Below are 12,063 nucleotides of genomic sequence, written 5' to 3' on the forward strand. Positions count from 1 at the left end.
GCTGGAGATGTTCTCGCTCGTCTTCCCCAGCGGGGGCGAAGTGGGGGCGGTCGTGCGTCTTTCCCCCCTCTAGTTCGGGGCGCGTGGCGCATTGCACTTGCCCGTCGGCTCTGCTTCCCCCCCCCCTTCCCCCTTCCCCAGGCTCCCAGCCCAGCAGAAGCCGGGCTCGGGCTCCGTCGCGGCTGCAAGCATGGCGGTGGAAGAAGAGGGTCTCCGGGTGTTTCAGAGCGTCCGGATCAAAATAGGTAACAGTGCGGGGGGGAAAAGAGAGGCGGCGGACGGGCAACAAAGGGAGCGGGGCGAGCCTTCCTGCCAGGTTCGCCCGGGGGACGCTCTGCCAGCCCCGGGAAGGCAGAAGCGGAGCTCCGCGGAAGGTTTCTTAGCCTCGCGCGCTCTCTCCGCTGCCTTTTCTCCGGAGTACTTGGCGGAGAAATTGGCGGGGGGGAGGAGAGGGGAGAGAAATGTGAAGAACCCGCCGCTTTCCTCGGCTGCGCGGGGCGGGCCCGAAGCGTCGCTTCGCCCGGGCTTTGCTGCTTTTGAGCCTCGGTCCAAGGACGGCGGCGCGGGAAGGGCGTGCTGCGGGAGGAGGAGGAGGAGGAGGAGGATGGTGGCCAAGGGAAGTGAGGATGCTGCGAAGCAGGAGAGAAATCCGGGAGGAGAGGGGTGACTTGCCAGTGAAACAGCGAGCAAGGGGGAAAAAAATCGCCCTTTTTGCCCAGCAGAAACCTGCCGGGATTGCCGGGCGAAGTGACTCCCAAGCTCTTGCTGCTCCCAATCCTGGGCTCTTTGGCTGAAGCCAGGCGCTCCGAAACGAGTTTCTCCTGCTAAGATCTCTAGCTGATTATTAATCTGTAGTTAGTTGCGGCTTCTGGTGGTCAAGTTTGACAAAGCTCTGCTCGAAGAGTCCGGAGGTTCATTTTTGACAGCTTGATGTGCGGTCCACGCAATATCATTTCCACAACTCCTTGATGACCCCCCTTTTTTGGGGGGGCTTATTGACCTGTGAATGCTTTCTTTTCGTGGCACCTCAATGCAGCCCTTTCATGCTTTCTGCCACCGGTGGTGTGTGTGTGTGGTGTCTTTCACTGTATCATCATGCCATTTCATTCACAACATTTTGAAAGATGTTCAGGGGACCAACTATCTTTCATTTGTTATGTCTCATGTGTACCTACTCTGCTTCTGTCATATTTTTCTCCCAAGAGAATCTGATAAAGGAAAGAAGGGACAGGTTATCCTGTTCTTTCGATTGCTGGGGCTGTATGTCTAGTATCCAATATGAACTTATAACTACACCACTGTTTATGGGTTCCTTTTGCATTCCTGCATCCCATAATTCTTCAGAGTCTGCCAATCTCATTGCCATTTCCTGTTGGCACAGTATTTTCATGATGAAATACCAGTTTTTGTTCCTCTTTGTTTCCATTGCTATTCTTTTGAGGTTTCTTTCTTTCTTTTTTTAAATGTAGACCTGCTCGAACTTTATACCTTGGCCCTATGTGTGCCTAATCCAGTTGTAAATCACACTGAGTTTAATCAAACTAAATTTGATTAATCGGTAAATACTTATATAGCTACAGTAGGATATTTTGCAAAGCAGGTATTCTTTTGTTTTAATGCTTTTGAGAAGAGCCCTCAAGTGTTTTGTTCTTTAAATTGATTGCTAACATAATGGACTTATGTGTCATATATTTTGGGACATGATGGGGTAATATCAAGAACACTCATTTTTATCCCATGCTACACATGCTTTTTGCTTAAGCTGTTGCCAATTTCTCTAGTCCTCTAAAACTTTTCGAAATGATTTTGCAAGATTAAAAAAATCTATACTTTTAGATAATGATGGTTTTGAATTACTGCCTGTTATTTGCTGAAAAACGTCCATCAATATCATTGAATTGTTTTGAATGTACTCAGACAAACGATCCTAAGACTGGCTTAGTGTATACACAGACTCTGAAAAATTGAATTTAAAATCAGCAGTGTTAGTATAACAACTTTCCCCATATTCCAGATTGATAATCCTTCAGTCTATTGTTAACTCTTCATAGCACGCCATGTAATTGCATGCCTGTCACACACAGTAATTTAATTTGTTTGAAGGATGTATCATTATTTTGACTGTTGTGAATCACTTCTAGACTACTTCATTAAAAAGTAAGTAGCAGATGTCATGGTTATAGATAAAAATTTGCTGGTATTGATCTGACTGTACATTAGAGGGCAAATACTATACTCAACAACAGACTAAATCTGTTTGGTTCACCTAACCACAACGCCTGCGGTTAGAAGATATTTATTTTACTAGGGCTGGGCAAAATATTTGAAAATGATATTTCACAAAGTGTGCTAATATAAGTGAAACAAACACCTGTATTAGTGGCATTAAACTAATGTGTCCTCTGAAGGATTCATGTGGCTGGTTTGATGGTGCTATGGATATATTGCATGCAACACATAGTCCTTCCAGCAGAACTTCCAGGGAAGCAAAGCAGCTGTGTATGCACACAGAAAGGCCCAGAAGGGGCACAGCCTTTATAGTAATTGTGCAAGCCTTCTTGATGCAGTTGCTTTAGCATTTAAGGAAGGGTGCTAACATACTTTGCATCTACCACCACACTCCATTTCAAATACTTTCCACAACCTTTATATTTTTGTTCAGGAAATGCTTAAGGGATACAGTATAAGAATTCAATTGAAATATATTGAATATAAGCATGTGCTAGGATGTTCAGTGCATATCATCAGAATGTGGATAATCCAGTATAATAATTCAGGATTTGCTTTTACATTCCTCAAAGAAAGGAAGATTTCATTGTGTAAAATACTTTTTATGAATGGGTCTGCTAAACAAAGTGTCAAAAGAACGTTACTGAGGAGTAAAACACAAGCCTCACAATAAATTTGGATCTCGTACTGTGGATGTTTTTATTGTTGATCCTTATGGCAAACCGCTGTGAATCTGGAGTTGATTTGGCAGTGTACAAATGGACATGAATGAAAATGAATGAAGTAAAAGCATGCAGCCTTACTAGAATTTGAAAGCCAAGTCCAATGAAGATTAATTGAACAGTAGCCATTTTCCTTTAATGTTTAGAGCAGGGGTGTCCAACCTTGGCAACTTTAAGACTTGTGGACTTCAACTCCCAGAATTCCTCAGCCAAGCTGGCTGAGGAATTCTGGGAGTTGAAGTCCACAAGTCTTAAAGTTGCCAAGGTTGGACACCCCTGGTTTAGAGTCTTCCTATCTCAGCTTCAGCAATCTTAGGGCAGTTAATAGACAAATAGTACAGAAAGAGCTGCATACAAAACAGATAATGTGTCTTCTTACACTTCTAGCTACTCATCAGAATGTCCAACCCTCTTCCTTCATTTGTCACTGGAGTTCTTATTTTAAAAGAAGAATGGGGAGGGAGAGCCCCAAATTTCACTTTGACTAGCCTCCAAACCTTATTTGCTCTCTAGTGATGGAAAGCAGCTAGGGCAAGCCCTGGAGTGCACACCTTAACATAGGCTCCACTTAATTTTAAAACAAATCCAAACCACTTACAAGAGTTCCAAAGGATATCTGTATGTAAAATAGTCTTAACTCTTAAAACTTAGCTCTCCCTTCCCATCCCAATGATTAAATATGGTCTCCAGGCATCAAAAGATTGTCTTCTCCTGTTTTAAAGCACTTTGGGCCTAAACTAGACAGATTGAAATGCATAACTGGAGTGGATGCCAATATTAATAGCACTGAGAAGATAATATTCGTTAGGACAACAGCACATGGATAAGTGAAATGTAATCCTTTTCACCCTTGTGATGATCCTGGCAAAAAACGCTTCCTTCCACCCACGCTTGCTGTTAAATAGTAAGATCTTTATTAAGAAGCTTTTTGAAAAATGTGCATTATATTCCAGGACTGATTTTAAAAAAAAATCTAGAAGACTGGTTCGTATGATTGCTCTATTTTTTTCTATTCTGAGATGCATTTTCCTTTGCTCCTTTTTAAAAAAAGACCTCTTTCATAATTTGCTTCATTTATATACTATAATTATTTTTGACTGAAGCAAGATAGAAAAAAAAAAAAGACAAAGGCTTAATCTGTCTTAATTTTATTATTTAAAAATACGCTATAAACGAGTTAACTCAGCAGTTACTCCTTCGTACTACGTAAATGGCAATTTCCAGTTTTCCCCTTCTCATTCCTGACTCATATCCTGGGTTTTTCCTGAGGTTCCCGCAATTCTCAGGGCAGACTTTTTATTTTGTGTTCAGGGAGTTCCAGCTGAGACAAAAGGATGGGAACTTCCCTTTGCCATGTTGCCCTTATTCCACTGTTGACCTAAAATGGAAATTATGCATCTCTTTCTCTAAAAATTGGCAAGTAAATGAATTTAAGAGATACTGTGTTAACATTAAAATATGTACAAAAGGTTTTTTTAAAGTTCAATTTAGTATTGAGTTTTTGAAAAAAATTATCAGTTCAGAAATGTGTCTGTGTATAATATAATAGCGTAGTGTGGTGTAGTATAGTATAGTTCATGTATTCTATATCACATCATATATATTATATTTTCAATCATTCATTCATAATCATTAATTGGCTGATGTGATGGAATGTGCACTTGAAGGAGCAAAGGGGAAGACTTTTTGGCAACACAAAGCTTTCCCAGAAAAAGGTCAGAGACCGTGCAGTCCCCAACTGGAGGGGGAAGAGGGTCAGGGTAGCTACATCTTAGAGAACAACCTTGGCAAGTTTGAACAAGACTTCAACTCCCAGAATTCCTGAGCTAACATAATTGGAGGAGGAATTCTGGGAGTTGAAGTCCACAAGTCTTAAAGCTGTCAAGTTTGAAGACCCCTGCCTTAGAATCTCTCAAGATATATATCTAGTAGGTTAGAAGGCTTTAGTTTGGCAAGATTCTGTCCATTGGGTATAAACACATACTGTAAGCACATCAGTTGGTTCTCCCTGTGTTGTCTCTGGACTTGGGCTTGCAGTTACATTGGCAGTCATTCATAAATTCTAGTCTGCCTTCGCTGTCAGTTTACAAATGATTGATGGACCAGTATCCCATCCCTATGGTAGGGCATTATTACGGGAAGATTTTCTAGCTGCAGAAGGGCAAAAGGGGGCAGGAATTACCAGTAGAAAAAGCACCATGAAAACATGATGCAGTAACTGACAGATAATTATTTCCCTCTTTCTCTGTCCCAATTAAATCAAGTAGGAAGAGAAGGTTGGCTTAATTCTGTTTTGGGGCTTTATTGGAACATTTATCATAGTTGGCATGGGAAGTGGGCATCTTTCCCCTTTCTAACTGATAAGGTCTCAAGTGTTGAAATAGCTCACTTAAACTTTTGTTGTGGGGATAATAAGCCTGTGCTAAGCTGTGGTTTACATAATAAATAGTGCATAAGTGAATAAGCCAGTGTTTATTTCTACAGCATATTACACTATAAATTCTGGTTAATGAAACAGATTATTAAAAAATGATAGAGTGTAACAGTCACATGTAGTCTAATCCTAGGTTTTTAAAGTTCTGGTTTGTTGAAGTAGCCTTGATCTGATCTGCACATAATGTTAATCTGGGACCTTCCTGGGAGTGGGATGGGGTGTGTGTATGTGTGCATTTTTATTGCTTTTTTAGACAAGCCATATCACTGAAATTAATAGGGGATGCAGCTTTTTAGTTTTTCTTATTATGTGGGGTGATTTACTGTAAAGACACTTTGATGTTTAAACCCCAGAGGCCAATGTATGATGATGGGAATTTTGGCAATAAAACTGAAGATAACTTTGATAAAAATTAAAAAACAAAGCGGGGGGGGCTTGAGGACAATATGTTGCCTGTACTAAACAAAAGAGGCAGATGGAATCTAAGCATCTGTAAATGAGTTTTCATTTGGCCTGACATTTTTTTGAAAATATATTCCTTTTAAAGGGAACATCTGAAATGGCCTTGGACTAATTGATGGGTGTAAAACTAACATGAGTGCCCTTGAAAAAGGAATAGTTGTTCTTAGTAAGTTGGGCTAAATGAATACTTGGTATTCATCACTCTCTTTTTTGACTCTTTCACTGCCTCCTTTCTTCTTTTATCATTTATCCTGCACCAGCCATAGTGTGGCATATTTGACATAATTAGGTTATCTTCATAATTCCATGGTCTGCAGTATTTTTATAGCCCATTATTTGAATTGTTGCACATTGAAAAACATAATGCCCATATTTCTTTTATGTTTCTCAGTTTTCTCGAAGGAACAAAAGGCAACATATATTGTTCCTCAAAGTTCCCATAGGATGTAAACTTTGATGCAAGTTTAGACAAACTTTGATCATGATTTGCCAACAGACAATTTTAGGTCCACTGTGTGGTTTGTCCTCAGGAGTGTGTTGGTATATTACGCAGCTGATAGGCTTTTATAAAGGTATCTAAGTATATTAAATATTCAGTACTCTTAAGAATGCTTAAGATTGTATGTGTCACATTATGTATTTGATGCATTTATTACCCAACATCTCACATTTTGTGCATTTCAAATCAAGACCTTATGTACTAAAAGCGTGCACAATCATTACTTAGTCCTAGGGATGCTGTAAAATTCCTGAGTAGTTTTTAATTTAATTAACACTTTAACAACTTTATGTATATGCCTTTTGGGTGCTATTCTCCCTACACATACCTTTACACATTTTAGAATTGGAAGAACGGGTTTCTCACTTCTTGTTTGTAAGACTCATAGAAGGTAACCCAGATACCATCTAATAAGCATATATAAAATGCTTTTCCATTGAACAGAGTACTAATGCACATACACAGACTCTCCACTCCTAATAGCAATAGCATATAGACTTATATACCACTCCATAGTGGTTTATAGCACTCTCTGAGCAGTTTACAGAGTTAACATATTGCCCCCAACAATCTGGTTTCCCAATTTACCAACCTTGGGAGGATGGAAGGCTGAGTCAATCTTGAGATGATCAGGATCAAATTCCTGGCTGTGGGCAGAGTTAGCCTGCAATACTGCATCCTAACCACTGCACCACCACATATGTAATATAGTAGAAATAAAATGGTTGCTTTTGATGGTGGCACATAACACATTGTATGTGTTGTACTCAACACATGTTATATTTGTCTTAAAATCAATCTTCTTTGAAGAATAATTTTGATATTGTTGACTTTTGATTTTCTCAATATTTATTCATGCACATGTATTTTATCTGGATATTGATTAAAAGATATTTGTATGATTTGTATTTGCATAGGAGAGTAAGGTCTTTTATAAATTGGTAATTATTCTTTAAATAATCAGTACTAGAATCTCTGACATATTGTTGAGATTTAGGTGACTTACCATAAATCGTTTTGAAAGTGACAAAGATTATATCAATATAACATATTCAATATAATATGATTTATCATATTTAATTCTGTTGCTGTATAATATCTAAGACTTCATATATATTCCCTTACAATTGGATTGTGTATGAATATTACAAATTGTGACATTTTTCTTAATGTCCCTTAATGTCCCTTAATGTCCCTATTCTTCCAGCAATTTGTAGGTACATCATCTATCAATTGTATAACTTCAGTAATTGCCTTTGTCTATTTGCTAATGCCTCTTTTGAAACTGTACCTTTGTTTTAAATAAATACATTAAATAAACAAAAGAAATAATAGTAACTTGGGAAAATTGCAGCTTTTATCTTATCAATTTTATTCTAACTTCTTTATTGTTTTATTGTGTACCATCCACAGTCATTGAATGTCTGGCAGCATACAAGTTTATATCATCGTCATCATCGCCACCACCGCCACCACCATCACCATACGGAAATCACAACTTCATTTTGAAATATTACCGACAAGCTAGAAATAAGAAGAAATTTCCTGACATTTAGAGCAGTTAATCAATGGTCTTCAGAAACTGTAGGTGCTCTGTCACTGGGGGTTTTAAGACGAGATTGTACAACCATTTGTCTGAAGTGGTATAGGTTCTCCTGCTTGAACATAAATGTTGGTCTAGAAGGCCTTCAAGGTCGCTTCCAACTCTTTTATTCTGTTATAATATTGAACCAGCTGCCTTTAATTTACCCTCAGATTGTTACAATCATTAAATAGCTTAAGGAAGAACTGTTTCCATGCATTGAGGCTACACCTTAAATGTGTATCCAGGTCAGTATACTATATTTTTTAATTTTTGTGAGGAAAGTTAGGAGTTCCAAGGCCTCTGAGTGTGCCAGAATCCTAGCATTTTAAAACAAAATTTGCTGATAGAATCTGCCAGTGTTTATATATATATATATATATATATATATATATATATATATATATATATATATATATATATAATATATATATATAATATAAAACTTGTGCAATGTGCATGCTACATAATTTCCTCTTGCTGTTAGCACCAGGAGATGTAACAGAAGATTAACGCTAGCTTTCCTTGTAATATCTGAAGCTCCCTAAAGCCCATGTCTTCTACAACAATATGCTAAAAATAGTATACTACTTTATAGGAAGAATGGAGACTATTTTGTATCATTTTGGAAGGATATGGAATTGATTCTTCAGTGAAGATTACAAAATAATACAAAAAAAAAGGATGCTGCTATTATATGCTTAAATAGTAGAATAAAAGCTAGTTTGGTGCACTAGTAAAGGCACTAGCTAAGAAACCGAGAGACCATTGAGATCTAATCCCACGTTGGGCACAAAGCGAGCTGCGTGGCTTTGGAACAGTTTTTCTCTCAATTATAGAAAGAAGGAAGCAGGAACAAACCACTTCCAAAATGTTGCCAAGAGAACTGCAGGGACTAATCCTGGCAGTCACAAGAAGTAATACTGGACTGGAAGATACACAGACACCTCCCCTCCCTGCATCTCTAGTAGAATAACACCAGGTTTATTCATTGCCATCTGCTTAATTTCTATTTAGAAGCATTAAGCCTATTTTAAAATCGGCTGAAAGCAAAGGGCATTCTGGACTATTCAGAAGTATTTTGGATTAAAAAGGTACCTTTTTGTTGGCACTGTTTGCCTTTGAATATTTGCTGCTGAAAGAAACATTTTTGCTCATTTCTCAGTGCTTGTGATTTTATGGTTGATTCAAATAGTTGATTCAACACTGGGAGCTTGTATAATTAAGTGGTTCTGATATTCCAGGAGTAGCTTATTCTAAAGTCCGTAAAGACACAATGTATGCCATGTATCAGATGACTACTTATGAGGAACACAGGAAGAATTCTTCTACTCAACAACATAATATACATGAATATATAAATATTCCTTCATTACTTCCTGAAGGTGGATTTTTCAGTATTTGCTACAGCCAAAATCAAATATTGAAATAGGATGAATGCTCCACTGAGTTTAGAACTTTGTTTGACAAACCTGATGGCATTTTTGCATGCTACACTTCATATGCATGCCATATAATAATGGTTATAACCAGTGTTTAAAATGTGAAGGATTCAATAAGTTTATTTCAATGTATTTTTGTTGGTGTTGATGTTCTTCATTCAAAACAATGTCTTATTCAAAGGTTTAAGAAGCACCACTAGAGATCTTTACAGTTTTTATTTTATGAACTATAAATTACATTTTTCACAGATATATTAAGGCATCCTGGTTGTGATTATGTTGTTACTCAAATGGGTGTTAGATGCAGGTGGGTTCCTGTACAAGATAGGGCACCTTTGTGTCCTAGAGATGTCTTGGGAAATTAACTTCTGCGTTTCCAAGAAGCTGAAAGTGTACTAAGCTGGAAAAGGGGGACATTGTGATTTCTTAATGGCCATTTCATCTGAATGCTTGATCTCCAAACATATGTTTTTAGGGAATGATGAATGTAACCCTGGAATTAAACATAAATATACAAGTACTACTTCGTACTTTTTGGTAGACTAATGGGCATTACCTTTGAAAATGTTATTAACAGGCAATTTACCTTATTTGCTGAATGATGTAATTATGCAAATAACACAATTTAACAAATGTAGTCTAACTGACCCATGGTGATGAATCAGACTTGTCAGTGTTTGTTGCATATCAAATCTGTTAAACAGGGCTTTGTTAAATCAAGAGTGTACTTGTGTTTCTATTTTTAAAAATGGTTACAAGTAGATAGCTTTCACTGAGGAGCCTCCATATTTAGAAATATTAGTTCTAAAATATGTGGCAGAAACAAGGATTGCAGCATTTGGGCTACTTCTAAAACTGCTCTTCCACAGTGTGAGATAGTTCTTTGTACTTTGGTCCTATGCTTTACATGTCAACCTTCTTGATGTAATTCCTGCCCACACCATTCAACTATCTATGCAGCCAGAAAACACACTGCATCCCACCAGTTGGTAGTCCCCCTGCCTGACAGCTCATCTACTGTATATATCCTCTCCAGTTTGTTTTACATTTCTGCTTGCTAATCCATCCTAAATTCTCCTCTACTTCTGACATAGTCCTTAGATGGAAGAGCTGTTCAGGTTGGTGTAGAGCCGTGATGGCGAAACTATGGCACGTGTGTCAGAGGTGGCATGCAACACCCTCTCTGATGGCACGTGAGCCGTTGCCCCAGCTCAGTTTTGACGTGCATGCGTGTGCGCCTCCCACCGGCCAGCTGGCCTTCGGATCACATGCGGGGGTATGTGCATGCGGAGGGTGGGATGCGCATATGTGGGGGGGCGCATTGCATTTTGGGGGTTCAGGCGTGTGCGATCCGGAAAAGGTTAGCCATCACTAGTATAGAGAGAGGCAAGAGCTACTGCAAACCTCTAGTAGTAGTGGAAAGAGTATCAGTGAAGAACAGAATCTCCCGTCGTCTGTGATATGTGCACAATTTATACTGCCATAGTTCTCTTTGTGAAACTAATAGTAAAATAGTTTTTGAGGAGACCGGTGCTGTACTGTTTCCCCTGCACCAGTAAGATCTTCTCTCCAACTGCTGAAAGATATGTGTATAGGGTAGGGAATGAGGATGCCTACATCCTATATTTTTGTCCCAAATATGTACAATATGGTCTATATGTGAAGAGGGACTGTTGGTGCATATGTAAGAGAGAGAGTGTGTGTGTATGTGTGCATTCATACACACACACATGCATATTTGTGTACAATTATTGTATTTAAAAAAAAACCCTACCCAATATCCTAAATAAATAAGATTGTTGTACTTAGTTATTATCCTCTGTATTCCTATACAGAGATGATTAGGAGTAATACTTGGTTTTTCTTCAATTTTCTATGCCATGAAACAATGCTGTTGTGTAATCCTGTTGAACTGGTGCTTGTATATAAGAAAAGCAGCATGAAAGAGAGCAGCGTGAAGGACAACTTAGAAGATGCACATTGTCACCTAGGTCTGTTCAGATTAATATTGCAAGGGTTTGCATACTTTCACAAATAACTATCATGGCAAATGCGAACTCATTTGCTCAGGAGTAAGTGCAAGACAGGAGAGAAACCATAGTTCCTCTTAATCTGTAGGCCAGAAAAGTAAGCAAATGAAGCTCAGAGATAAGTGACATGTCCAAGCCAGGAATTGAAAGTCCAAGGCAGAGAAGGAAACCTACTCTCCAAACAGGAATGTTTATAGAATAGAATAGAATTCTTTATTGGCCAAGTGTGATTGGACACACAAAGCATGCATCTAGACAAAACGCAGACTACAAACCAACAAGGGAGGACATGGATAAAGCACCATCCTGGTTCCCCACTCCTTTCAATCCCTCAGGATGCTCCATACCATTTCCGACCACACAGTTTTCTTTCTTCTATAGGACTGGAGTGCTGCAGAATGAAATGCTAGACTTCAGCTGCTTATCTTCTCTGCTACAAGAATTCTTGAAAAATAATGCTAAAGCTAGGAGGTTTTTTTTTTTTTCTGTAATAATATTTCCTTCTGATTTTGTAGGTACTCCTCGATCGTGTGTCATCAAGTCAGTATTGACTCTTAGTGACCACATAGATCGAAGTGGGTGGGTGGCTCAGGAATTCTGGGAGTTGAAATCCACACGTCATAAAAGGGCCATGGTTCCCCAATCCCTGATATAGACTTTCTA

The 12,063-nt window shown here is 38.7% G+C and overlaps 1 protein-coding gene across 2 annotated transcripts in view; it reads left to right on the top strand.

Annotated features, from left to right (window-relative positions):
• Positions 1-12,063, top strand: part of RASA3 (RAS p21 protein activator 3) — a 127,477-nt gene continuing 115,414 nt past the window's right edge. Inside the window, exon 1 of one of the 2 annotated variants that reach the window (XM_087967225.1) lies at positions 1-245. Coding sequence is in view for 1 of the 2 variants with exons in the window: in XM_026666743.2 (XP_026522528.1) it covers positions 191-245 (55 nt within the window). In the remaining variant the exon portion in view is untranslated. The remainder of the gene's footprint in view (positions 246-12,063) is intronic. The other variant, XM_026666743.2, reaches the window with a different exon arrangement.

Source organism: Notechis scutatus, chromosome 5 (assembly GCF_049901735.1).
Source record: "Notechis scutatus isolate UNSWTSFEM ecotype Mainland chromosome 5, rNotScu1.2, whole genome shotgun sequence".
In the NCBI taxonomy this organism is placed as follows: Eukaryota; Metazoa; Chordata; class Lepidosauria; order Squamata; family Elapidae; genus Notechis; species Notechis scutatus.